The sequence below is a fragment of the Naumovozyma dairenensis genome, chromosome 7 (assembly GCF_000227115.2).
Source record: "Naumovozyma dairenensis CBS 421 chromosome 7, complete genome".
Taxonomy (NCBI): Eukaryota; Fungi; Ascomycota; class Saccharomycetes; order Saccharomycetales; family Saccharomycetaceae; genus Naumovozyma; species Naumovozyma dairenensis.
Genome location: NC_016485.2, coordinates 723,453 through 747,345, shown reverse-complemented (window position 1 = coordinate 747,345; position 23,893 = coordinate 723,453). Strand labels below are relative to the sequence as shown.

At 34.7% G+C, this 23,893-nt stretch overlaps 8 protein-coding genes across 8 annotated transcripts; 5 read left to right on the top strand and 3 right to left on the bottom strand.

The window, feature by feature from the left end:
- Positions 1–175: 175 nt before the first annotated feature.
- GYP8 (GTPase-activating protein GYP8) lies at positions 176–1,735 on the top strand (the record flags this gene model as incomplete). Its single annotated transcript, XM_003671289.2, has 1 exon — positions 176–1,735. One exon carries the CDS (start codon positions 176–178, stop codon positions 1,733–1,735), a length of 1,560 nt encoding a protein of 519 aa, XP_003671337.2.
- A 469-nt stretch (positions 1,736–2,204) lies between these two features.
- On the top strand, positions 2,205–3,062 carry CAF16 (putative ATP-binding cassette family ATPase CAF16; the record flags this gene model as incomplete). The annotated part of the gene is made up of 1 exon (XM_003671288.2): positions 2,205–3,062. The coding sequence occupies one exon, from the start codon at positions 2,205–2,207 to the stop codon at positions 3,060–3,062; it is 858 nt and encodes a 285-aa protein (XP_003671336.2).
- Positions 3,063–4,882: 1,820 nt separating this feature from the next.
- Positions 4,883–6,025, top strand: CAK1 (cyclin-dependent protein kinase-activating kinase CAK1; the record flags this gene model as incomplete). The annotated part of the gene is made up of 1 exon (XM_003671287.2): positions 4,883–6,025. One exon carries the CDS (start codon positions 4,883–4,885, stop codon positions 6,023–6,025), a length of 1,143 nt encoding a protein of 380 aa, XP_003671335.2.
- A 308-nt stretch (positions 6,026–6,333) lies between these two features.
- SHM2 (glycine hydroxymethyltransferase SHM2) lies at positions 6,334–7,743 on the bottom strand (the record flags this gene model as incomplete). Its single annotated transcript, XM_003671286.2, has 1 exon — positions 6,334–7,743. One exon carries the CDS (start codon positions 7,741–7,743, stop codon positions 6,334–6,336), a length of 1,410 nt encoding a protein of 469 aa, XP_003671334.2.
- An 807-nt stretch (positions 7,744–8,550) lies between these two features.
- On the bottom strand, positions 8,551–9,732 carry AGX1 (alanine--glyoxylate transaminase; the record flags this gene model as incomplete). The annotated part of the gene is made up of 1 exon (XM_003671285.2): positions 8,551–9,732. The coding sequence occupies one exon, from the start codon at positions 9,730–9,732 to the stop codon at positions 8,551–8,553; it is 1,182 nt and encodes a 393-aa protein (XP_003671333.2).
- Positions 9,733–11,157: 1,425 nt separating this feature from the next.
- On the bottom strand, positions 11,158–12,114 carry HAC1 (transcription factor HAC1; the record flags this gene model as incomplete). Its single annotated transcript, XM_003671284.2, has 1 exon — positions 11,158–12,114. One exon carries the CDS (start codon positions 12,112–12,114, stop codon positions 11,158–11,160), a length of 957 nt encoding a protein of 318 aa, XP_003671332.2.
- Positions 12,115–16,238: 4,124 nt separating this feature from the next.
- RIM15 (protein kinase RIM15) lies at positions 16,239–21,362 on the top strand (the record flags this gene model as incomplete). The annotated part of the gene is made up of 1 exon (XM_003671283.2): positions 16,239–21,362. The coding sequence occupies one exon, from the start codon at positions 16,239–16,241 to the stop codon at positions 21,360–21,362; it is 5,124 nt and encodes a 1,707-aa protein (XP_003671331.2).
- A 436-nt stretch (positions 21,363–21,798) lies between these two features.
- FRS1 (phenylalanine--tRNA ligase subunit beta) lies at positions 21,799–23,586 on the top strand (the record flags this gene model as incomplete). The annotated part of the gene is made up of 1 exon (XM_003671282.2): positions 21,799–23,586. The coding sequence occupies one exon, from the start codon at positions 21,799–21,801 to the stop codon at positions 23,584–23,586; it is 1,788 nt and encodes a 595-aa protein (XP_003671330.2).
- Positions 23,587–23,893: the final 307 nt, after the last annotated feature.

Here is a 23,893-nt window from a genome sequence, read left to right as displayed (position 1 = left end):
AACCTCGTACGCTAAGGCATTTGTTTAGTTTAAAAAAGTATCAACTTTTTAGAGCGATGAGAAAAGTGTACAAAAATTGAAATACAGAGAGGACAGAAAGACAAACATCGTAGAAAAAGAAGAAAACGAGCAACCTACCATTTAACGGTTGACAAGTTTTATAAGTGGTTAGAAAATGGTGAACTTAACGTCGTTTTACCTTCCGATGCCAATAAAGGTATCAAATAAAATGACTGCTGATCCTATGCCTATGGAGAATGTTTTTGATGCGAGAACTCTAGTGACTTATTTTAACATGAGAGAAAAGCAAGACATGAAACAGAAGCTTATCCAAAGGGTACTGGAAGCAAATGATTATCATACACTTGGGAAATTGGGAAGTACAGTATTTGGCTTTATAAATCATCCTCTTAGAAGAGAAGCTTGGAGACAACTGCTTTATGAACAACTAACGATATATGATGATGAGGATAAAGATCCTGAATTACTTTCAGTAAAACAACACAAGGATGAGAATCAAGTAATGCTTGATGTGAAACGCTCTTTTGGTACTTTAAAAGATGAGCGTTTGAAAGAACGTTTAAGAGACATTCTTTATAGTACTATTGTAAAAGTCTTGCGGAAATATCCACAACTAAATTATTACCAAGGATATCATGACCTAGTTTCAGTTTTTATTATGGTATTTATAGAAAGCTATCCGTTTGTCAAAACCACAAGCTTTCTTACCCCGTTGGATGCTAGAATTAGAGGTGATACTGACCCCATCCAGAATACTGATACACAAACCTCATCTAGCGGTATCTCAAAAGATAATAAAATCGTTGATGAAGAACAATTATTTGGATGTGTTGAACGTTTCACATTATTATATTTACGTGATTTTATGATGAACTGTTTGGATTTCTCGCTAGATCAACTTCAAATCATCCCGCAGTTGATGAGGATGATGGATATTGATTTATTTTCTAAATTACACTTTGATTCCATTAACCCATTTTTTGCCATTTCGGCTATATTGACTATTTTTTCACATGATTTAAAACCATGGGAAGATGGTTCTTCTAATGGAACCATTTTCCAAATATTTGACTTAGTAATATCTAAGCAATCAATGTTGGTACCATTGTTTATTTATGCTAATATTATCCTTGAAAAGAAACAATTGTTATTAGAAGCTTACGAATGTAATCAGGATAACTTTGAAAATACAGTTGATTTGGTCCATGGAATAATACAGCAGGTTCTAATGATACCTTCTTCAAATGATAATGACGCTGATGACAATAAATTCTGGAGGAAAATTCTCAAAATATCCCAGGATATGTCAATAATAGATGACTATAATGGATGGCAGACAATAATCCACCCACAAAGCGTCTTGTTAACAACAGCATCAGGGGAAGGTACCATAAAACAATACAATATAGAAGAAGTTCTCTGTTTACTTGGTAAACAGATCGAAATAAACGAAGCTTATAAGAATGTTCCTATCAACGATAAACCCTCTTGCTATTATGGTAAAAGTGAAAGCACTTGCCTCAATTGTGCCGCTTTATATTCAGGATCATTCATAAAACTTTCAATCCTTATAGGTATCTTTGCTATACTTTTACGATTTACAGGTAGGAACACTTTCAAGAATAAGATGGGGTTTATGTTCCCAGACTTTTCAAAGTATTCAAGTCTCAATTACATACTCTCTATGATTAATACTTATAAAACAGAGGAATAAAATTGGGTACTGTTAGGCAAGTTTCTACGGGCTCAATTAGAATGTAGTCAGCCATTTGTGGGATGGTTTGGTCTTACACTGAGTAGCTTATACCAGAGGCCAATTTATAGATCCAATAACACTCTTTCACGTATAATAATTACTATTATATAATTAATATTCAACAAAAACCAATTATACTGAGCTTCAAAGTATATCATGCATGACTATTTAGCTTATGTGACATTAAGGGTGCAACTGTTCGGAACGTCAGTGATGAATTTCACGTGACATTGACATAATTTTTTTTAATTTTCTATTGTTCGTTTTCGCCGCCTCGAGCAATTTACATAAGCACAATTCGTTAAACTGAAAAATTATTATTATATAACTAGGGATCTCATAGAGTAGCAATATCCATTGAGTATATCATGAAACATAATACTTCATAGCTTTCTTACAAGTCTCCACACTGGCAGAAAAAACGAAAATGGCAGAATTTGCAGTTGAAGTAGACAATCTAACATATAAATTTGCTGAAGCAACAAAACCATCCGTAATTGATATTAAGTTACAAATTCCTTGGAACAAAAGAACTTTAGTTGTTGGTGCCAATGGTGCAGGTAAATCCACGTTATTGAAATTATTAAGTGGGAAACATTTATGTCTTAATGGGAAAATCCGTGTTAATGGATTGGACCCATTTAGTCCCTTATCTATGCATCAAGAAGAAGTAAACTCTGAAGAGAAAGACTGGCAAGTGACTACTTATTTGGGGACCGAATGGTGTCATATGAGCATTATTAATAGAGACATTGGTGTCTTGGAATTATTGGAGAGTATCGGATTAAATCATTTTAAAGAAAGAGGTGAGAAATTGATTGAGATATTAGATATTGATACCAATTGGAGAATGCATAGATTAAGTGACGGACAAAAGAGACGTGTTCAATTGGCAATGGGATTATTAAAACCTTGGAAAGTGCTTCTCTTAGATGAAGTTACAGTAGATTTAGATGTTATTGCGAGATCAAGATTATTACAATTTTTAAAATGGGAAACTGAAACAAGAAAATGTTCTGTAATTTACGCCACTCATATCTTTGATGGATTAGCTAAATGGCCAGATAAAGTGATACATGTTAAAGATGGTCGTATTGTTTCACAATTAAACTACACTAAAGATGTCGAATTTTGTAATGAGATTGATGGGAATACTAATGGTCATGTTACGTTCCATTCTAGTACTAATCAACCTCATATATCGATTACTAGAGTTAACAGTTTACATCCTTTAGCATTAGCATGGCTGAGGGAAGATACCGGTGTTTCCAATGAAGAAATATAGTAGTTTTCATATTAAGGAAAAGAGAATTTAAACTTACATAGACTTACAAAAAATATTTTCCTTTTTAGTAGTGAAAATTATGTTGCTCACCTATGTTGTTATCTTCCGCAGTTACCATCATGTTATATATTTCATCACGAAATCAGATAAGCTTTACCGTACCGACGTTGAAAAATGCAAGAAGAATTCCGGAATGACTATAAAGGTTCCTCGCCAAGTTAATTTGACGTGCCGACAGGTTATCCTTATCCATCCATTTTAAATTGATAATTCACCTAGGAGAAATGCTTGTAAAATTGATGTTTCCAAGAAAGCTGACGAGTTACTCCAAATACTTTCCAATGTGCACTCCATAAAAGAATTCTTGAGCCAATCCCGCAATAAGTTTGATTGATCTTTGCCATATGGGATCCTGGACATATCTCTAAGAATTGCATGCAGTTTGTTGACAATATTTCGTTAGGGCAGGTGGAGACAAACATTTTTCTGAAGTAGACGAACCTCGGCGCAACATCCCTTAAGATACTGGAAGTGCTTGGTCGTGACTATTGGAGGTCAATATGATACGAACTGGTGAGCGTAAATGGTGATATAACTTCTGTATGGCCCTATGTAGTTTTTATGACATAGTATACTTAAATTCAGGTTATGCTTGTAAACACGAAACGGTGTTAAACTGGCGAATATGATTACAACAAAATGAGAGGGGGGGACAAAAGGATGTAGTCCGAAGAAACAAGACTAGAAATAATAGTTGTTTCATCAGTGGAAGGGAACCGTATCTTTAACTTGAACTCAAAACTTGCTTAAAGAAAAAAAAGAAAACTATTACATATTAAAAAAGATAGATTAAACTGGATCCTTTAGTCCAGGTAATATGTGACAAATTCGACAAGCAACATCCTGTGTTAGCATGACTTTTAAATTTTTGTATCTGTGGATCCACTTACCTGACAGTGACGCTTCAACGGAATGACACTATGACACTTTCCGGGCTTTCCGAACGACGCAATAATAATAATAATAAATCAAAAGACCAGAAGAAATACACATTATTCACTTCATTTAACAACAGTTTTGGTGAGGGGTAAAATACTAAGGATACTTTTATATTTGTTCTTTTTGTAACCTTGTCCTTGAATTAGCGTTAAATGAGGCCCTCCAGCTTTGAATATCACAATCTATTTCGCCGTCATATCATGGAAGGATCGTCACCAATTTTTAGGTCACACTCTAGAGATGATATCTAGAGATCAGTATATGTAAAGCAATACGCAAAATACATTTTTTAGTTAATTATTGCCTGAGAAAATTGTTGGGTATTACTTTACTTTTCTCACTAAATATTCAAAGAACGTAAAGAGAGCATTAGTCGCACAAACAAATAAAATTCAAAAGTACCTGATATAAAAAATATCAGTATAAAAAACGGAACAGAATGATATCTAGGTATTGAATGTATATTATTGAAAATATATCTTGCCGGTTCATTGATAATGGCAGTTTTCTTGACACTGGCATTCACAAAAATCTTTGGCACGATCCCCTCTTATGCAACACCATAAGCTAATCAAAAAAGCAAACTTAAATATTACCGAAACTCTTTATATCGTGTGTAGAATGTGCATTGTCTCTCTGAAGATACTTTTGCTGCCTTCTATATCGATTCAAGGTTGCTATCTTCAACTGTCCCTAAAGTTCGAACTTTAAAGGAAATAGTAACTAGCGTCTATAAAAATTGATGAAACAGAGAAATTTAAAAAAGAGTTGAATCTTCTAACTTTCCATGAAGGAAAGAAAGAAATTGAAATCATTCGATCATGGTAAAACTATCAGACCTCCCAATATCAGAAAGGAAGCTTCTCAAAAGTACTAAAACAGCTCGAATATATAATGTTCAAGACAAATATGCTGTGAAATCGCTGGCTACTGATTATGTTGTTCCCCCTCATAATCCTCGATATGAATTAGCAATCATGAAGAAAATCTTACGATTAGGAGATTTCCGCAACGCTCATCTAATTGAATTATTGGATCACAGTAAAAGACAAGATGAATTGGAATTATTGTTGCTTTTTTATCCTTCTACTTTGGATGAATTCATGATAAAGAACTACAAACCAAGTTATGGTAATGACCTGAAACCAACCAGAAGGAAATTCAACCCATATTACTCACTCACTAAATCTCCTATGGAAGAGCAAGAGATTGAGCCATATAATATGGTATACGAGAACTATTTTGATATTAATCAATACAGTTACGGTTTCTTCCTCCAGTTAGTGGAAGGTTTAACATATTTACATTCTCATGGTATAATCCATCGAGATATCAAACCGCAAAACATACTGTTGGAAATGAATGGTGAAGACAATATTCAGTTGATAATTACCGATTTTGGGATCTCCTATGATGAAACGGATTCCAAGCAGGTAGTTACTGAACGTCCTGATGATAAAATTACGGATGTATCCACTTCATTTTATAAAGCGCCTGAATTGTTATTTGGTGTCAAGAACTATAGGTTTGAAGTAGATATTTGGGCATTACTTGTCCTCGTATCGCAATGGTTTCAAGTGTCTACCAATATAGAGAATTTTGCACCGGCAATGTTTGATGACGGCTCAAATGTTTTGGAAAGTGGGAGTGATATTAGATTAATTATGTCAATTTTTGAAAAATTAGGTATCCCTAGTATTGAAAAATGGGAAGATGTATCCAGATACGGCTCTAGAGATGCGTTTACAGGAATGTTTGGTGAAGAAGGTGACGGTAACTATATACTAGATCAAAGTGAAGATATTCAAAGGAGTATTGTTCTAGAAAAATTGATGCCAAGGTTAAAACAGTTAATTGATAGAGATCAAAGAGAAAAATTTGTAACTTGTATCATGAACATTGTATCTTTTGCTTCCGAAAAGAGGTGGAGTTCTCAAAGGATCTTAGCAGAATTGAGGAGTTAGGTCATAGTCTGGGACTGTATTTGTAAGGAAAACTAATTTAATTGTAGGTTCCATCTCCCCGTCCATTATATAGGTCATACGTACAACTATTTAATTTTTTTCAAAGGAAAAGAAAAGCTTGCTCTTGATTATCTATAATGTTGAATTATGCATGTACAGTGAATGATTATATATATATATATAGGGATGTTAACGAAGAACATATATTACATAAAATCGCGAGTTTCTTCTTTTGTTATTAGTATGGAATGTTAATTTGTTGAAAATGTCATTAAAATATGATATGAGATGACGATTCTTTGAGGAGGTTACACAGCTAAGGGATATTCACCAGCCCATTGGTAAATTTCTTGTTTAATGTTTGTTATGACATCAGAACCTTCATCGATCTTAGCTTTGAAATCCTTTAATTTATTAGCATCCTTTGGTAAAGATTGTTGAACTTCTTTGGCCAATTGGACAGCTTTATCGATGTATTGAGCAATCTTTTGGAAATCTTCTTCACCCATACCCCTAGTTGTCATAGCTGGCGCACCAATACGGATACCACCTGGAACTAAAGCAGATTTATCACCTGGGATAGAGTTTTTGTTCAAGACAATGTTAGCCTTATCACAAACGTAGTCGACACGGGCACCATCGATGCCTTGTTCTCTCAAAGAAACTAAAACCATATGCGAATCAGTACCGTTAGAAACCAACTTGTAACCTAACTTCTTGAATTCCAATTCCAAAGTTTTAGCGTTCTTGACGACCAATTGTTGATATTCTTTGAATTCTGGAGTATCAACTTGTTTCAAAGCAGTAGCCAAGGCAGCAATGGTATGGTTATGTGGACCACCTTGATGACCAGGGAACACGGAGAAATTAATTGGGTTTTCCAAATCGTAGTAAATTTCCTTACCAGTCTTTGCATTGACGGATCTCAACCCTCTTCTGAAGAAGATCATAGCACCACGAGGACCTCTCAATGACTTATGAGTGGTAGTGGTAACGATATCAGCGTATTCAAATGGAGATGGGATGACACCGGCAGCGATCAAACCGGAAATGTGGGCCATGTCGACCATCAAGTAAGCACCACACTTGTCAGCAATTTCTCTCATCCTCTTGTAATCGATCAAACGACAGTATGCGGAGGTACCTGCGACTAGGACTTTTGGTCTGTATAAGATGGCGTTTTGTTCTAATGTGTCGTAATCGATGATACCGGTTTCTTGGTTGACTCTGTATGGGAATGATTCGAAATAAGTGGACACAGCAGAGATTTTTCTATTTTCAGTAGCATAACCGTGGGACAAATGACCACCATCTGGTAAGTAAAGACCCATTAATCTATCATGAGGTCTCATGATAGCTTGGTAGACTTGTAAGTTGGCTGGAGAACCTGATAAAGTTTGAACATTGACACCCCATTTATCAGCAGTTAAGTTGAAAGCCTTTAGGGCTCTTGCTTGACATAATAATTCAATTTTGTCAATTTGTTCATTCCCACCATAGTAACGGGCACCTGGATAACCTTCAGAATATTTGTTAGATAATGGAGTACCTAAGGCATCAAAGACAGATGTCGAGGTGAAATTTTCAGATGCGATTAAGACGATAGAATGCTTTTGTCTGTCGATTTCAGCTTTGATGATTTGTTCTAATTCTGGGTCAGTTTCACTTAAGTGAGACATGACCATTTTCTTATGAGCTTCAGATAAGGCGTAAGGCATTTTTTCGGTTAAATATGTTGTTGTTTTGAAGGGAAGTTCTGTTACGAGAGCTAGCGTTGCTTGGTTTCTTAGATGTATGTTACAATTTAGATATGATTGAGACGGGGAGTAAAGGTCAAAATATCACGAAAATATGTAGTCGCTTTTATATGTTAAAGATCAAGCAAACAAGTGAGCAATTGGTTTGAATTATTGCCTTCTCAATCTCTTGAAACTTTGTTGTTCAAAGAGAGTCATCTTGGAAATCTTTCATATCTGATAATTTCCTCCGCTGTGCTTTAATTCTTAAGGTATTCTTTCACAGTTGTTGTCACATTACCACCCGTACGCCACAGTTATAACGTGGCACGTGACTAAGTAGGAAACGGAGTCAGAATGGAGTTACCATTTGGATGGCAAACGGCTGGATCTGACTCCTTTTTGTGTCAGTTTTCTGACTTCTTGAATATTGAGAGGAAAACGAGTCAGTGAAAACAGAGCTCCTACCTGGGCGGCTAATTTCAAGTCGGAATAGGCCATTCTCCTTATAAGTACTTAATGGTATATGCAATTCAGGAACCTACATAATCAGATAACTATCTAGGTACTTAGTCTTCATGTATTAAGTTTATCTGTTATACGCTAGCACATTAAAGAGGTATAAGTGTTTTCATATTACGTAGGAATATGTTCAATTAAATAAATACATAGATATTACGTACGCACATACGTACACAAATGAAGTAACATCCTTTGGAGCCTTGAGAGTATGAATATGAAGAAGGGCGTAACAGGTTGCTAAAGGGCTTTGACCTCTCTTCATAAAGATTAGAGTACATCTTTCAATGCCTTAAAGCATTTCGGAATATGGTTCAATTCATCATCACATGCCGATACACCCATATGGCCAATTCTAATATATTGACTTGCAATTTCCTTATGAAGTCCACCTGCAATGATAAACCCGCGCTCCTTTAATGATAGTATTGTTTCTTTTGGATTTGGTACATATATAGAAGTTAGACCATGTGCAGAAACATTAGAAGGATATTTGCTTACCAATTTTAGATTCAATTCTTTACATAGCCTGTCTTTGAACCAATCACTGGTTTCCTTATGTTTAAGAACTCTTCCGTCTATACCGCCTTCAGTTTCTAAAATTTGCTTCAATGCAACATCTAAACTATTTATCAATTGCGTAGGAGGTGTAGCAAAATATGCACCCAAATTTCCCTCGTATGCCTTCAATATTGGTGACCATCTTTTCAAAGAAGTAAAAAACACACCACTATTATTTCGTTTCCCCAATGCAAATTGTAAAGCCCTTTCACTAATCATAGATATACTTAACCCTGGTGGTGCACCAATTGCCTTTTGAGATGCAGTCAAGCAATAATCTACTTTCCATTTATCAAATTCCATAGTTTCACAACCAATGGCACAAACACTATCTACAAAAAGGAAACTCTCGGGAGATATCCTCTGTACCACTTCAGAAATACTCTCAATATCATTCAATACACCAGTAGAGGTATCTACATGAGTAGCAACCACCGCCGTATAATGACCCTTCTTCAATTCATCTTCAAAATCTTGTAATGGAACCACATCACCTAGGGGAGCTGTCAACTTCGTAACTTCAGCACCATATCCCTGCAAACAATCAGCAAATGAATCACTAAAGAACCCAGTAGATAAAACAAGAACTTTATCTTTTGGTTTAATCAAATTAGAACCGGCAATATCAAACCCCAAAGTTCCTGAACCAGCAATGACAATAGGTTGAGCCTTCATATCGTAGCTCTTGAATAATTTCCTTGTATTTTTCAAAACGTTTTGGAAAATGGAAACAAACTCAGCCCCCGTGTGGGAGAGTGCATCTTGCGATAATGCAGTTTGTACCTGAGGTGATAATGTTACTGGACCTGGTACTAATAGTATTTGTTTTCCTGTCGTCATTTTATGGTATGTTCTCCTTGTGAATAAGTTCGGGAATATTCTTCCATACATTGAGAATTTTACTTATTTCCAATTCAAAAGGGAACTTTTATGTAATTCTTTTATATAGGTGTGGAATAGTTGTTGATCTTCTTTTCAGTGTTGGTTTTTCTGGTCTGTTTTTCTTTCTGATTATTTAAACTTTCTTCCCTTTACGTGTAAATCTACATTTCCTGCGGCGGTTTAGAGGGCGACACAGTTTTTCGAATAGTCAAAGCTTATAGGTAGACATGGAAAGCTTGGGAAGTGTAGAATACGTAAATGATGTAAAGTCCTAACATACGGAATGCAGAGGAGAAGAGAAAAGATGCTGAGAGAGAGGTAAGGGAAGTATATTATTGTAAGGTACAGAAGCAATAGATTGAAATAAATATGTATATAATATATTAAGTAAAAGTGATATAAGAAAATGTGTATATAATGACGATCATAATAATGAAGATGGGGAAACAGTATCGTAATATTATTATGCGAAAAAAGAACCAGATATATAAATTCAAAAATAGAATAAGCGTATTCCAAAAGGAAATGATGTCTTTATTTAATCAAAGAATCATTTCTCGTAAAAAAATAGTCTAAACACATCGTAACAGCAAGGCAGTCGCAGTTTTGTTTAAAACGCGCCAACGCCAAGTAGCCTTAAATGAGTTAAAGTATTAATAAGAAAAAAATGAAGCTTGAAAAAAAGTAAGTTTTTGCTTCTGGAATGTCTTAAACTTTATTATGAAAAAAATAACCAATTGCTAGTCACGATAATAATAGGGAATGAGTAGGATGAGATCTCCATTGAAATATAAACGAGTTTTAAAGAAAAAACAAATGTCCCGGATTACAATGATTCAACGACGTACCAGACGGAATCTTAACAGAACAAAACAGTAGCGTAAAAACATAGGAAGTGGAAAAAGAAAAAGGGAAAAATGAAGTAAAAAAGTAAAATGAAAAAATGCTGACAGTGATATAACGATAAAAAATAAAAACTATGATTCCATAGTGATGAATTCAGTGGGTTCAAATGTCATTAAACTTGACTGCGCTTCGGACAGTACAAGTCAATAAGATTTTTTTCGCTCCAATTTAAGAAAAAAATATAGTAATAAACAGGAATTGTTGTAAAGTGATCAGTTCGGTCGAGAAATATGGGTTGAAGATATTAAAGAAAAAAGAAATGGGATAATGAAAGTTTATCAATAATTTGAAAGGGGTGAGTGGGTGTGAAAGAATGTGATTTAAATGTATTCTCATAAGGTAATCAACAACACGGGTAAGTAAAAACATTCTTAGCAACAATATGTGAACGATCAAATTAAATAACTTTTATTATTAGTTCTTCATCAATAAAACCTTTAAGCGGGAGGTAAAGAAACCTGTTTATTTCAAATTAAATATATTTCTCTTAAAGTGGCGCTATGAGTGGAAAAAATCTTATAATACTTATCATATGGTAATCACTGCTGGATTACGCCAATTGTCAAGGACGAATGAACCATCAATGTCATCGTTTTTCATTAGCACCGTCATATTTGGAATTGTCTTGGGTTTCATTAAACTTTCTTCTACGTCTACTGTTTTGGTTAAGAGTTGATCACTGAAACTATGCTCATTATACTCAAACTCATGCTCAATATTGAAATCTTCTAAAATTGAGTTATCATGTTCAGATTTCGTAATTAAAAGATTCCAATCTTGTGGTTCTGATTTGATCATATTTATGGAAGAGATAGAAGAGGATGATGTATAATAGTTTTCCTTTTCATCGAAAAATAATTCATCTTCCATGGTCCCGTTACTAACAGGAGACATGATACTGGATGGAGAAGCACAACTAGATTTAGAATCAGAATTGGAACTGGAATTGGAATTAGAACTAGAGAAGCTACTTAATGATGAGCCAATGGCCGCTGACAAATCGGTTTCTGTTGTTTGTTCTTTCTTAATAGCGACAGGTTCAATATTACCAGCATCAAAAGTAGTTTGGAAAGTAGATGGAGAACCATTATTTACGGTAGCTGAAGGTGACGAGCTTGAAGAGGAAGGATTTAGTTTATCTTCTACATAACTTTCATCAGTGGTGTTTAATATGTTATTATATTCTTCTAAGATAGAAGTACCGGTGCTGTCTGTAGCAACCAAGTTTTGTAAAACATCAGCATCAATTCTAGATAATAGGTTTTCCATGATTTGGCATTTTTGTTCAAGAAACTTTAAATGCAATCTTTTCTTTTCTCTACTTTGATGAGCAGCTTTCCTGTTTCGAAGTATTCTTTCGATCCTTCTTTGTTCTTTTTCTTCTTTAGTCTTAGCTCTTTTACGAGGTGGAAGCGTTGATTTGAAATCAGTTGGGATTTCAATAGGAGCATTGAATGCAGTTGGATTAATGATATTGTTGCTCATGTTGCTATTTTTAGCCGTTGTTTTAGAGAAGATGTGTTAGTTGATTACCGAATGGAAAGAGACGAAGAACTAAAGGTTAGAACTGGGTATATATAGCTTAATCTGTTGTTATTGATTTTTCATTAGAAGAAAAGAATTAATTAATACAAGATAAATTGAATAACATTGAAGTGAAAATTTTAGAGTTATATTCAATTGGTAACTCACCTTATATATAATTTTGAAAAGTTCAAAAGTCTCGAGTTTTCCAGTACTTGGTCCAGACTTTCCAAAATTGGTAGTCTAAGGCGTCGAACTTCTCGAACAAGTTATTGAAGTTGCTTTACTTTGAGGATCTGTTCCTATATCGTAGAGAGATACTCCGTAGGGAAACATAACGTAACAGTAATTCATTCCTCTCAGAAACTACCCTGTTGCCCACTTTTGCATGGTCGTTTCATTGTGAAAGTCTCTCGCTAACACCACACCCAGAACCCACACCATGTAAGGAAAATCCCCTCATGTCATTTGTTTTTTCCCAATTAGGTCCCACAGAAAATTTCGTGTGACCACCGCAAAGCCACGGACGCCTCCTCATGGCAAATTTTGTCACTTTAATATTTCCTGTAATCTTGCTTCTATAAATTGTTTTTCAGCCCTATGAGTTTCGCCAGTCCAATACTCCGCCCAAAAGCTGGGGTGGGAGGTTTATAACTAAAACAGAAAATTGAGATATACAAGATTCATAATACTACATTAAAAATTAGAATTCAGAACTAATTAATTCTAAACATAGCCAAACACATATGTAGGCAAAAAAGAGCATAATTAGTTGTCAGTGTGTAAAAAGTTCTAGTGTCATTGCCCTCTTGGCCAAAGGAGAAAGGTCTGTCGAGGAACTAACGGCTTTGAAGAAGGAATCTTCATTCCGATATATATTTTTCAATTTCTTAAAATTTAAAAGTTAATCAGTAGATTCTCAATACTTTCTTGATTGTTCTATTATTTATGATTGGCGAAAAAGAGAGTATTTCAAGAGGTCTGCGTATTAGAATATAGACCATGGTCACAATGCAACTCTCTTGCGTCCACTTCTTAAAAAGGGCCATGGAATGTATCTTTTTTTACTATAGACTATTTGATGGGAAAAGATAATAAAAAAACCTATTATAAATTTAAGATTTCCGCTCGGGATTTCAATGTCATTTGCTTCATTATTAGATGAAATGTACCATTATTGTTTCTGAGTTGGGTAAAATGCGTACCTAAAAAGAGATTCCTATACTTTATATTTTCAAAACTAAAGTGTAAATCATCCTTTTTACTTGAACGCTAATTTTAAAAGAAGCAAGCAAAAGGAAGGACAGCCTTCATTCTGGCCCAGTTTTACAAATTACTCCATGCATAAGTACATTTGTACATAAGGAGATTCAAGCTCAAGGTATTGTCTATTGCTACGTCCTTCTTGTAGGCAAATATGTAATATCCGTAAAGGGAATAATCTTGGTCCTTTTTCTCATACCTTAGAGCCCTTAAACTATTGTCACATTCTGTGCCTATGCGTGTAGATCGCTGTCAATAAACTGCCTCAATATCCAAAGTTACATGCCATCTAGAAAATTAGCTCCCCTTCAAATGTTGGAGTCGAGGACTTCACGTGGAATATATGACATTTTTCTTCTGTAAGAACTGAAGCACGAGCTTTCAAACATATGTACTTTGTAAAAAAGTCATTCCCTATGCGATTGGTTATGCATGTTCTGGTAAAACAAGAGTTCGAACGTCTAATAAAGAGACCTTCGATAGATATGTACAGGAAAGTGTTGTACGTGTCTGTCTTCGTAAATATACCTAGGGCCCAGATTTCACTCCACCCAGTTCGACCATCTATCTGTATGTACAGCACAGCTGGTGTTTTGTTTTTGGTAAGTTTCGACGGCTTTATGCAAATCTTATGCCATAGTGATGCATAGAAAAACCGCGCAGTTCAAAAAAGGGAGTTGAATCATGCTTGTTCCCCGTAATAAACAACCGCACAGGAACTTCCCTCGAGATTTGGGGAATTATTAAATTAGTGAAAAGTCCCTTGACGTAAAATTTAACCTTTATTGAAGTCGGGGAATCTTCATGCATTCTGAGCAGTACCTACCTAAGCACCCGTATGTTCATATCTTAGAACAGGAGAAACCCCACGGGTGAAAGGCAAGACAATAGTGGTTACACCTGCATATAAGTTAAACTACAACTGAACTAAAAAGGAAGTTAGTCATTTTAAAAAATATGTCCAAAAGCTAAGGGAATGGACATTAGTTCATGCTTACCAACTGTTTACGTATGCACGTGCATGCAGAACAGAATCTTTTCTTATCATTTCGGTAATGACAACACTCTCACGTTAAAATTGTTGCATAAACATATCACTATAAAGTGACAGAAAACAACCAAAGCTGTCTTTAAGTACGTTAAGCAAATGATATTTATCACTATGTAGTAGCAGAATTTCAAAAATCTATAATATTATGTTCTCTGAAAGATATAGCTTAGGAGTACTTACGTAGCTATGTCTATTGGGAAGGAACATTTGGAAATGTATAGCTTATTGGAGGATCTGTCCAAGATTTAATCACAAAGACGTTGAAAGTTCTTACAAATATTATGAACTATAGGATTCCAAATATTTTTAAGCAAATCAATAACTAAATATCTTATTCTGCATTAGTATATACTTAGTTTCACCAAGTTTGGTCTATCAGTAAACATATAATTATTTTGCATAGAAATATTGACTATAGTGAAGAAAGCTTCTAGCAGAATATATCTCTTTTTGTTTGATTGAATGAATTAATGTTCTCTTTATGAACTATGAAATATAGCCTGTTTAGAGATATTCATAACATTAGAAAACTACTCTAATTACATTGGTGAATATAATATATATTCTTGACTGTAAAACTCTTTCTGTTTTCTATTTGTTTCGTCGTACTCAATCCTAGTGTATGTTTTTGTTTATTTTCCGTCCAGGTTTTATTTTATATTTGTTTTCTTATAAAAAATTTCATGGTGAGAAATTATTAACTTCTTCTTAAGAATCTTGCCTTAAATGTTGACAATATTTTCAGGAACTACTAATAATGCCTCCACCACCGAAGTTATTCCAGAGAACGTTAGCAAAGTTAGACTCTTTGGGTATTCACTTTATTACCCTTGACACCTATTAAATAAATCAAGTAAGCTATGTATCTTATCTTAACGTGGTTAATAGAAAATCCTGAAGTGTCCATGAGGAGTAAGTCATCATTAACGTTCTTCAATCCCTCTTTATCATAACTGTAAAAGTTTTGCCTGTTTTTGTTTCATTTATACACCTCAAAATAAGGTTTTTACTCAATTTCTAGTAAGGGCAATAAGTTTACCTTCCAAAAAACTTCAATTTTGAGGTTCTTCCGAAGATTTTATTAAAAAAAGGGATGAAAGGCCTCATATTTTTATAGAACATTTGTTCCTTGCAAAATTAAATCGTACCCTTTGTAAAACTTATTTAGAACACACAGCATTAAATTCTTGTCCCAAATCTATGAAAACCGGAATTGGCCCTTAATATAATAAAAACAGAGGTAAGAACGGTAGGTACCAAAGAGTGTCCAGAGAGTATTTTACCATTCTTTTTTAGCTCTAACAGATCTTGATTTCAAATACATAATCACTTGACAACTTAAATCGTTGTTGGTGTCGTAAACTTCCCTTTCTCCTCCCCAATACTGTCGTCACTAAAATTTGTTGTTGGTGTAAATCAGATCGTTACCCGAAATTTCAGAATCGGAATCGGGATGTCGAATGTCTGGAATTTTCAAAATGGGCAGACAGACAGACAGCAACTTCTTTAATGTTCGTATCTGTATGATCTGAAATCTTCAAGTGAAATTTTGACCCTAATAACTGCAAAGTCTCTTGTAACGACTACTAAACAAGGAAATCAAGTACACACCACCTATCTCTAAAGCCATTTTCCTGACCAAGTTCATATCTAAGTCTTGGTCCCTCCATTTCAGATTGGTCCACCTTACACGTGAAGCCATATTGAACGATAAACCCAAGGGTCTTTACCCGTCACAAAAATAATAACTGCCCATTTTGAACTATTCAGAATGTCAAATCTTAATCCATATTCAAACAACTCAAACACTAAAGATGATTTTTCTACTCTACCTTCACTAGGCCAGCTACACATATCTGAAGATGATAATATATCCGTCTCAAAACTCCGAGAACACCTCCCACCGACTTCAGACGATGAAGAAGAAGAATTGGACACAGACGACAATGCTGAACCCATGGATCAACAAGACAGAGATTCTCCAAACTCGGCAAAATATGATGAATATTTAGAACTAGCAACCGATAAAAATCCAAGCATGATCCTAGAAGTGGATTTGGATGGGAAAATAAGGTACATCTCACCACGTTGGGAAACTTTAACGAGAATACCTTGTCCCGAATATATTTCGGATCTAATATTAGGTAGCGAACAAGATAAATTAGTCTTTAATAAAGTGATGGATATGATGTTAGCTAATGACAACGTTAGCTATACAGTGACATTTAATGTGTCAACTCAAACGAGACCCGAGAATGAAAAACCTAACGATAATGAGGACAGTATACAAAGTGAATTTAATCCTTACTTACATGATATTATCGCCTTTGAAGCATGTGGTATCCTTATTCGAGATAGTACTACAAATCAACCAACGTATTCAATGTGGATTTTGAAACCTTATAATGCGGCATGGCGTAACGATAACAATTTGGAACATATACTACCAGCTGCATTGATTGATAGGTTAGGATTTGGAGCCACTTTATTCTCTGACTATTTGAAAGATATTGAAAACGAGATGATTATAGATGAAGCAGACGTTCCTGTTCCTAAAATGGAATTATGTCGTGTTTGTGAAACAAATGTACCAGCTTGGTGGTTAGAAACTCATTCACAAAGTTGTGTCTGTGAACATAGAATTCAATCCTTAATACAGTTGCTACATGATAACTTGGTGGAACAATTACGTTTACTTAATAATGATAATATAACGGAATACAAAGATGTCCCCATATTGGTCAAATCTAAAACGTTTTTGGAATTATCATTGGAATCATTAAGAGAATTAAGTACAATAGCAATAAATATTAATACCAGTGAAATGATATCGAGTTTTGATGTTGAAAATGCAAATTTTGAAATATTGAGACAAAATAGAAATGATACAACAGAAGAAAACATTCCTTTACAGTCTGAAAATGGTTCTGATAATTTTTTCCAGTTTTCACCAAGAACTAAATCAAATATTCAAAATATTCAAGAATGGCATTTGAAATTTCCAAAAGATGATGAAGATCCAGGGTTATCATTATTAGTCCATGATACGATCGATTTGGCAAGACGTAAAGTGGATGCCGTTTTACGATTAGATAACGCCATGACATATTCATCGAAAATTAAAAATGAAGTTAACACATATGTCATCCAACTAATTCGCGAACAAATAGAAAATAATAGAATACATCTCCCACAATCAATGAACTATCCTTATACTGCATCTCCCATTCCATCAATATCAAATTCTGCCTTTTCAACAGCATCTGAACGTTTAGATACAGTAGTACCAGTCAGTCAGAATTTAAAACGACCAAGTACAAATGTACTACTTCATTCCAATCTTGGATCAGAATCGAGTATTTCCATCAAAGATCCAACACCAAGATTAGCAAGATCACACCTACAACAAAGTAGTTTATTTTCAGATGCCTATTTAAATGCAGAAGGAATGCCTGAACCGAGAAATATAAAATCAAAAAGAGAAAATAATTCTATGTTGAATAACCAGAATGACAATATACAAAATGATAGCAATGAAGATATGGATACTTTAGGTGATGGATCTTCTAGATCACGATCAAGGTCAGTTACACCTAGACAACAGCTGCATTTTCCAAGGACAGATAATAATAATAATAGTAATAATACAAATGATAATAATCAACAGATACATACTTTAAGCAACCCTGTTGATGTTGATTCTTCAGTAACTGAGCATTTATCAACGGAACCAAGCTTCTACTCTACCCCTGGATTATTGTCAAGTTCCAAATTTACCTCAAGTTCTAATAACTCTGGATTACCAAGATTATTAACAAGTATATCTCTGACACCAAGGAGGGGATCCCCTCTACCAGAAACAATGAATAGTACATATCCAATACAAAGAGCTAGTAATTCAAAATTAAATAATATTAAATCCCCCGTCAATTCCCCAATGATATCAAATAAAGAGTTTCTCACTCCGGAACAACATTCAAACAATAATTCAACTTTCCAAACACAACCTTTATCACCACTATTGCTAGCAACAAATCAAACGCGACGTGTACCTCCAAGCATAAAAGATTATGATATCTTAAAGCCAATAAGTAAAGGAGCTTACGGTAGTGTCTATTTAGCACGTAAGAAAATAACAGGTGAATATTTTGCAATAAAAGTATTAAAAAAATCTGATATGGTTACCAAGAATCAAGTTACTAATGTTAAATCAGAACGTGCAATTATGATGGTTCAAAGTGATAAACCGTATGTTGCTAGATTGTTTGCTACGTTTCAAAATAAAGAAAATCTTTTCTTAGTTATGGAATATTTACCCGGTGGTGATTTAGCTGCATTGATTAAGATGATGGGATCTCTACCAGACGAATGGGTCAAACAATACTCAACGGAAATTATAAGCGGTGTAGACGACATGCATCAAAATGGGATTATTCATCATGATTTAAAACCTGATAATTTATTAATCGACAGTAAAGGGCATATTAAACTTACTGATTTCGGATTATCAAGAGCAGGTTTAATTCGTCGTCATAAATTTGACTTTAAAAGAAAACATTCTAGCATATCCACCGATACTTTTAATAGTCATAATAGTATTACCAATAATAACGATAATGATAATGACAATAATAATAACAATAATAGTCAAATATCTACACCAGATAGTAATACAATAGCACATAAGCGAAATAGTACATCTAAGCTATTAAAAAAGTCTACTATCAAAAATACTGATCAGGATATTCATTTACATACAAATACACCGACACCTAGAAGTTCACGTAAATTTGGTCAAGATGAAGTTGCTACATCAAGTCCGGATCCGAATACTATGAAAAGGAGTGAATCTAGATCATCGTTATCAGTGTTAGAACTCTCACAAACTGGTACACCACTGACGAATCAGGGACAAAATTCCACTCCAATGCACTTAAGAACAAATTCTTTCGTTACACTCGACAGTACTGGTACTAGTTCCCCCGCATCAGATTTAGCTCTATTCCATCCAGATGATTCCAAACAAGATAAGAAATTTTTTGGTACTCCAGATTATTTGGCTCCAGAAACCATTGAAGGAAGTGGTGAAGGTGACCATTGTGATTGGTGGTCAGTAGGTTGTATCTTATTCGAATTGATCTTTGGTTATCCTCCATTTCATACCAGCACACCAGAAGGTGTATTTAAGAAAATACTTGCAGGGAAAATTGAATGGCCAAAGTTTAAAAGTCCAGAAGAAGAAAGGGATTTTATTTCGCCTGAAGCTAAAGATTTAATACTAAAATTATTAACTGTAGATGTATCAAAACGATTAGGTACCAATGGGGCTGAAGAAATTAAAGCTCATCCTTATTTTAAAGGAGTAGACTGGGAACATGTATATGATGAAGATGCTTCTTTTGTTCCCAGTGTAGAAGACCCAGAAGATACAGATTATTTTGATACTAGGGGCGCTGTTTTGGAGAACTTTGGAGATGATCACGACGAAGATATATCCAAACTACAGCCCTCAAACTACTTTCACTATGCTAATCAAGATGTTCCCGATATATCAAGTACTCCAAACATTGAGCCGGTACATGTAAACACAAAGAGATGGGCTAGTCTCCCGAACAATACAATAAATGATAATAATAGAATACAAACTCCAGTGGGTAAGATGAGTGTGTCCTCTCTATTGGGGACTACTTTACAAGAAGAGGCTCTTAAGAATTCTCCAACTATGAAATCAGTTCCAATGGCAATACCACCCCATATGAGAGATCGTAGAACTAGTAAATTAAATGATCCGCAAACTGAATTTGGTTCCTTTTATTTTAGGAATTTGTCAGCTTTAGATAAAGCCAATAAAGATGCTATCAATAGATTAAAAAGTGAACATATTGCGGAATTTCCGAATGGTCATCGTAGAACCTCTTCAACGTCTATATTAAACTCGCCTTCTGAACTGCCAGGAGGAAAGTTACGGGGTAATACTAGTAAACATTCAACTACAGGTTCTCCAGCCATTGGTATTGGATTATCTTCGAGGCCGATTGGTAGGTCAGACTCATCATCTATAAGATCATTTTCTCCTGAGCGTGGGTTTAGTATTGATGAAAGTGGTATGTCTCGGATAAGAAAAGATGTTAAGCCTAGTGATTCAAGTAATATTTTATCGTTCAATGATAGCGAACAACTGAACCAACCTAGATTCAAATCATTATTATCACCTAGCACCCCTGGAGCTCCTACTGCTGCTTGTTCTACACTAACTCCCACCACAACTACAACCACAACGACAGCGACAACTCCATCGTTAGTGTCTCATCAAAGAATCATGCCTAATAGGGTGATTTTCCAAAGGACCAATTCCAGTGAAGTCTCAGTTGGAGAAACAGATCGATTACAAGCGGTTTCAAGAGTGAATTCCGTACGTTATAGAAGGAGAAGTGGACGACAAAGTTCTGGGACAGGAACTGAAAAGATCGGATGTAACATGGATATTTTATTGTGTGAACCAATTCCAATCCATAGGTATCGTATAATCAAAGATTTAGAAAGCCTTGGTTGTACAGTCATTGCTGCTTCTGGTGCAGATGAACTTGTAAGTAGAGCAGATGCAGAAATTACATTTGATTTGATTATAACAACTTTAAAATTACCTAACGTCAGTTCCACTGAACTTATTCGTCTATTAAAATTCACAAATGGAACCAACTCTGCTACACCGATAGTTGCTCTAACAAGTTATTATGAGGAAGCTATGAACTCTAACGTTTTTGATTATGTCTTAGAGAAACCTTTGCAAATGAAAGATATCCGGAACTTAATTTCCAAATACGCATTAAGGAAGAGCCAACGAGATGAGTTCTCTTTGCTGAGTGATAATGAAGATATAAGGCTAAGTAGATAGAAGGCAAACGGGAAACAACGAACTGTAACTATATTATAAAAAACAATGCATCTCCCATATATATAAGATATTACTGCATAGAAAAGAAATAAATAGCACGCACACCTTTTACCTTTTATTTATCATCATAATTGTTGTCTGTCATCTTCCTCTTGTTCTCTGTGGGTGTGTGTCATTATTATCTGACATACCATCTTTACACCACATACAAAAATTCCAGGCGGGTAAGATGCTGTATGAGTAAAATTGTCAATTTTGTAAAATTTTTTTTTCAAATAAAACGATAATACCAAAAAATGTCAATATTAGTTGATCTTCACAGATATTATCTGCAAATTCTAGGTAAAAGCGGGAGGTGAAACCCTTATTGTGTGATTCGAGGCATATTCCAGATTAACCGACATATATATCACATTATATCATAGATAACTAAAAGATGCCTACCGTTTCTGTTAATAAAAAACAATTGTTTGACTTATTGGGCAAACAATATGGCAACGAAGAATTCGATGAACTATGTTTCGAATTCGGTATTGAATTAGATGAAGACACCACTGAAGAAGCCTTAAAGAACAACGAAGAACCAGAATTGAAGATTGAAATTGGTGCTAATCGTTACGATCTATTATGTATCGAAGGTATTGCCCAATCTTTGAATGAATATTTAGGTAGAGCTGAAACACCAAAATATAAGTTGACCAAACCAACTACAAAATTATACATTGAACAATCTAGTGAACAAATTAGACCATATGCTGCAGCTGCAATCTTAAGAAACATTACTTTCACCGAAAAGTCTTACGCATCGTTCATTGCCTTGCAAGATAAATTACATTCCAATTTATGTAGAAATAGATCTCTGGTTGCCATCGGTACACATGACTACGATACTATGGAAGGACCAGTTTACTACCGTGCTTTGCCGCCAAAGGACATTCATTTCATTCCATTGAACCAAACTAAGGAATTCAATGGTGCTGAATTAATAGAATTTTATAAACAACCAGAACAAAAGAATAACTTAGGTCGTTTCGTCCCATTGATTGAAAATTCTCCAGTATTCCCAATAATGATGGATAAAAATGATGTTGTGTGTTCTTTACCACCTTTAATTAATTCAGAACATACTAAGATCACTCTTGATACCCGTAATGTCTTTATTGATATTACTGCTATTGACAAGACTAAAGCTGATATCGTGTTGAATCAATTAGTCGCCATGTTCTCACGTTACTGTGATGAACCATTCACAGTGGAAGCTGTTGAAGTGGTTTCTGAACATAATAACCAATCCCGTATCGTTCCAGATTTTACTGAAAGGAAAATGGAAACCTCCGTTACTTATATCAATTCTGCCTTAGGTTTAGAACAAACTCCCGAACAAATTGTAGCATGTCTAAAAAGAATGTCTCTAGATGCTGTTAAGTCTAATAAAAGTGATGATATCCTTGAGGTCACTATTCCAATCACAAGAACAGATGTTTTACATCCATGTGATATAATGGAAGATGCTGCTGTCGGTTACGGTTTCAATAACCTGCCAAAGGGTGAAAAATTATCGAATGCCAACTTTATCGCATCTGCATTGCCAATCAATAAGATCTCTGATATTTTCAGAGTTGCTTCATCCCAAGCATCATGGGTGGAAGTGCTACCATTGACTTTATGTTCTCATGATGAAAATTTCAAGTTCTTAAGAATGAAAGATGATAACACCAAGGTGGTTAAGCTAGCAAATCCAAAGACTTTAGAATATCAAGTTGTCAGGACTACTTTGTTGCCTGGTATCTTGAAGACTGTTAAAGAAAATAGAAAACATTCATTACCAATCAAAGTGTTTGAAACAGGTGATGTTGTTTTCAAGAATAACTCTTTAGAAAGAAAAGCTTATAATGAACGTCATTGGGGTGCTATTTATGTTGGTAAGAACTCAGGTTTCGAAATTATTCAAGGTTTATTAGGTAAAATTATGCAAACTTTCAGAACTGAATGGATTGCTGATTACGGTGCCGGCTCTACTGGTAGAGGCTATTGGATAGAACAAGATGATTCTTTATCTACATACTTCCCAGGCAGAGGTGCTAGAGTTATGTTTAGAAGTAAAGAAGGTGAAAATGCGAAAGTAGTTGGTAACTTGGGTGTCTTACATCCTGAGGTAATGAATAACTTTGATGTTCCATTTGCTGCATCATTTGTTGAATTAAACGCCGAAGTCTTCTTGTAAATTGTATGATATGAAAAATAAAACAAGAATATATAGATATACAACTATAGAGATTTATGTAATGTAAAATGTAACGTATGTTACGACTTAATATGACTTTTAAATTCGTCAGTTTTATAATTATGAGTTTTTTGTGAATATGAATGCAATAGAATCTATCTAAAATTTGTTGTATAAAATGAAATAAAAAATGAATCAAAATACTTGATGGCTGAAGTGAATCCTCTACTATTTAATATCATCAGGAAAGGAAAACTCAATTTTCTTCGATCTCGAGTGCATATCTTCGTCTTCAGGAAGTATAGTT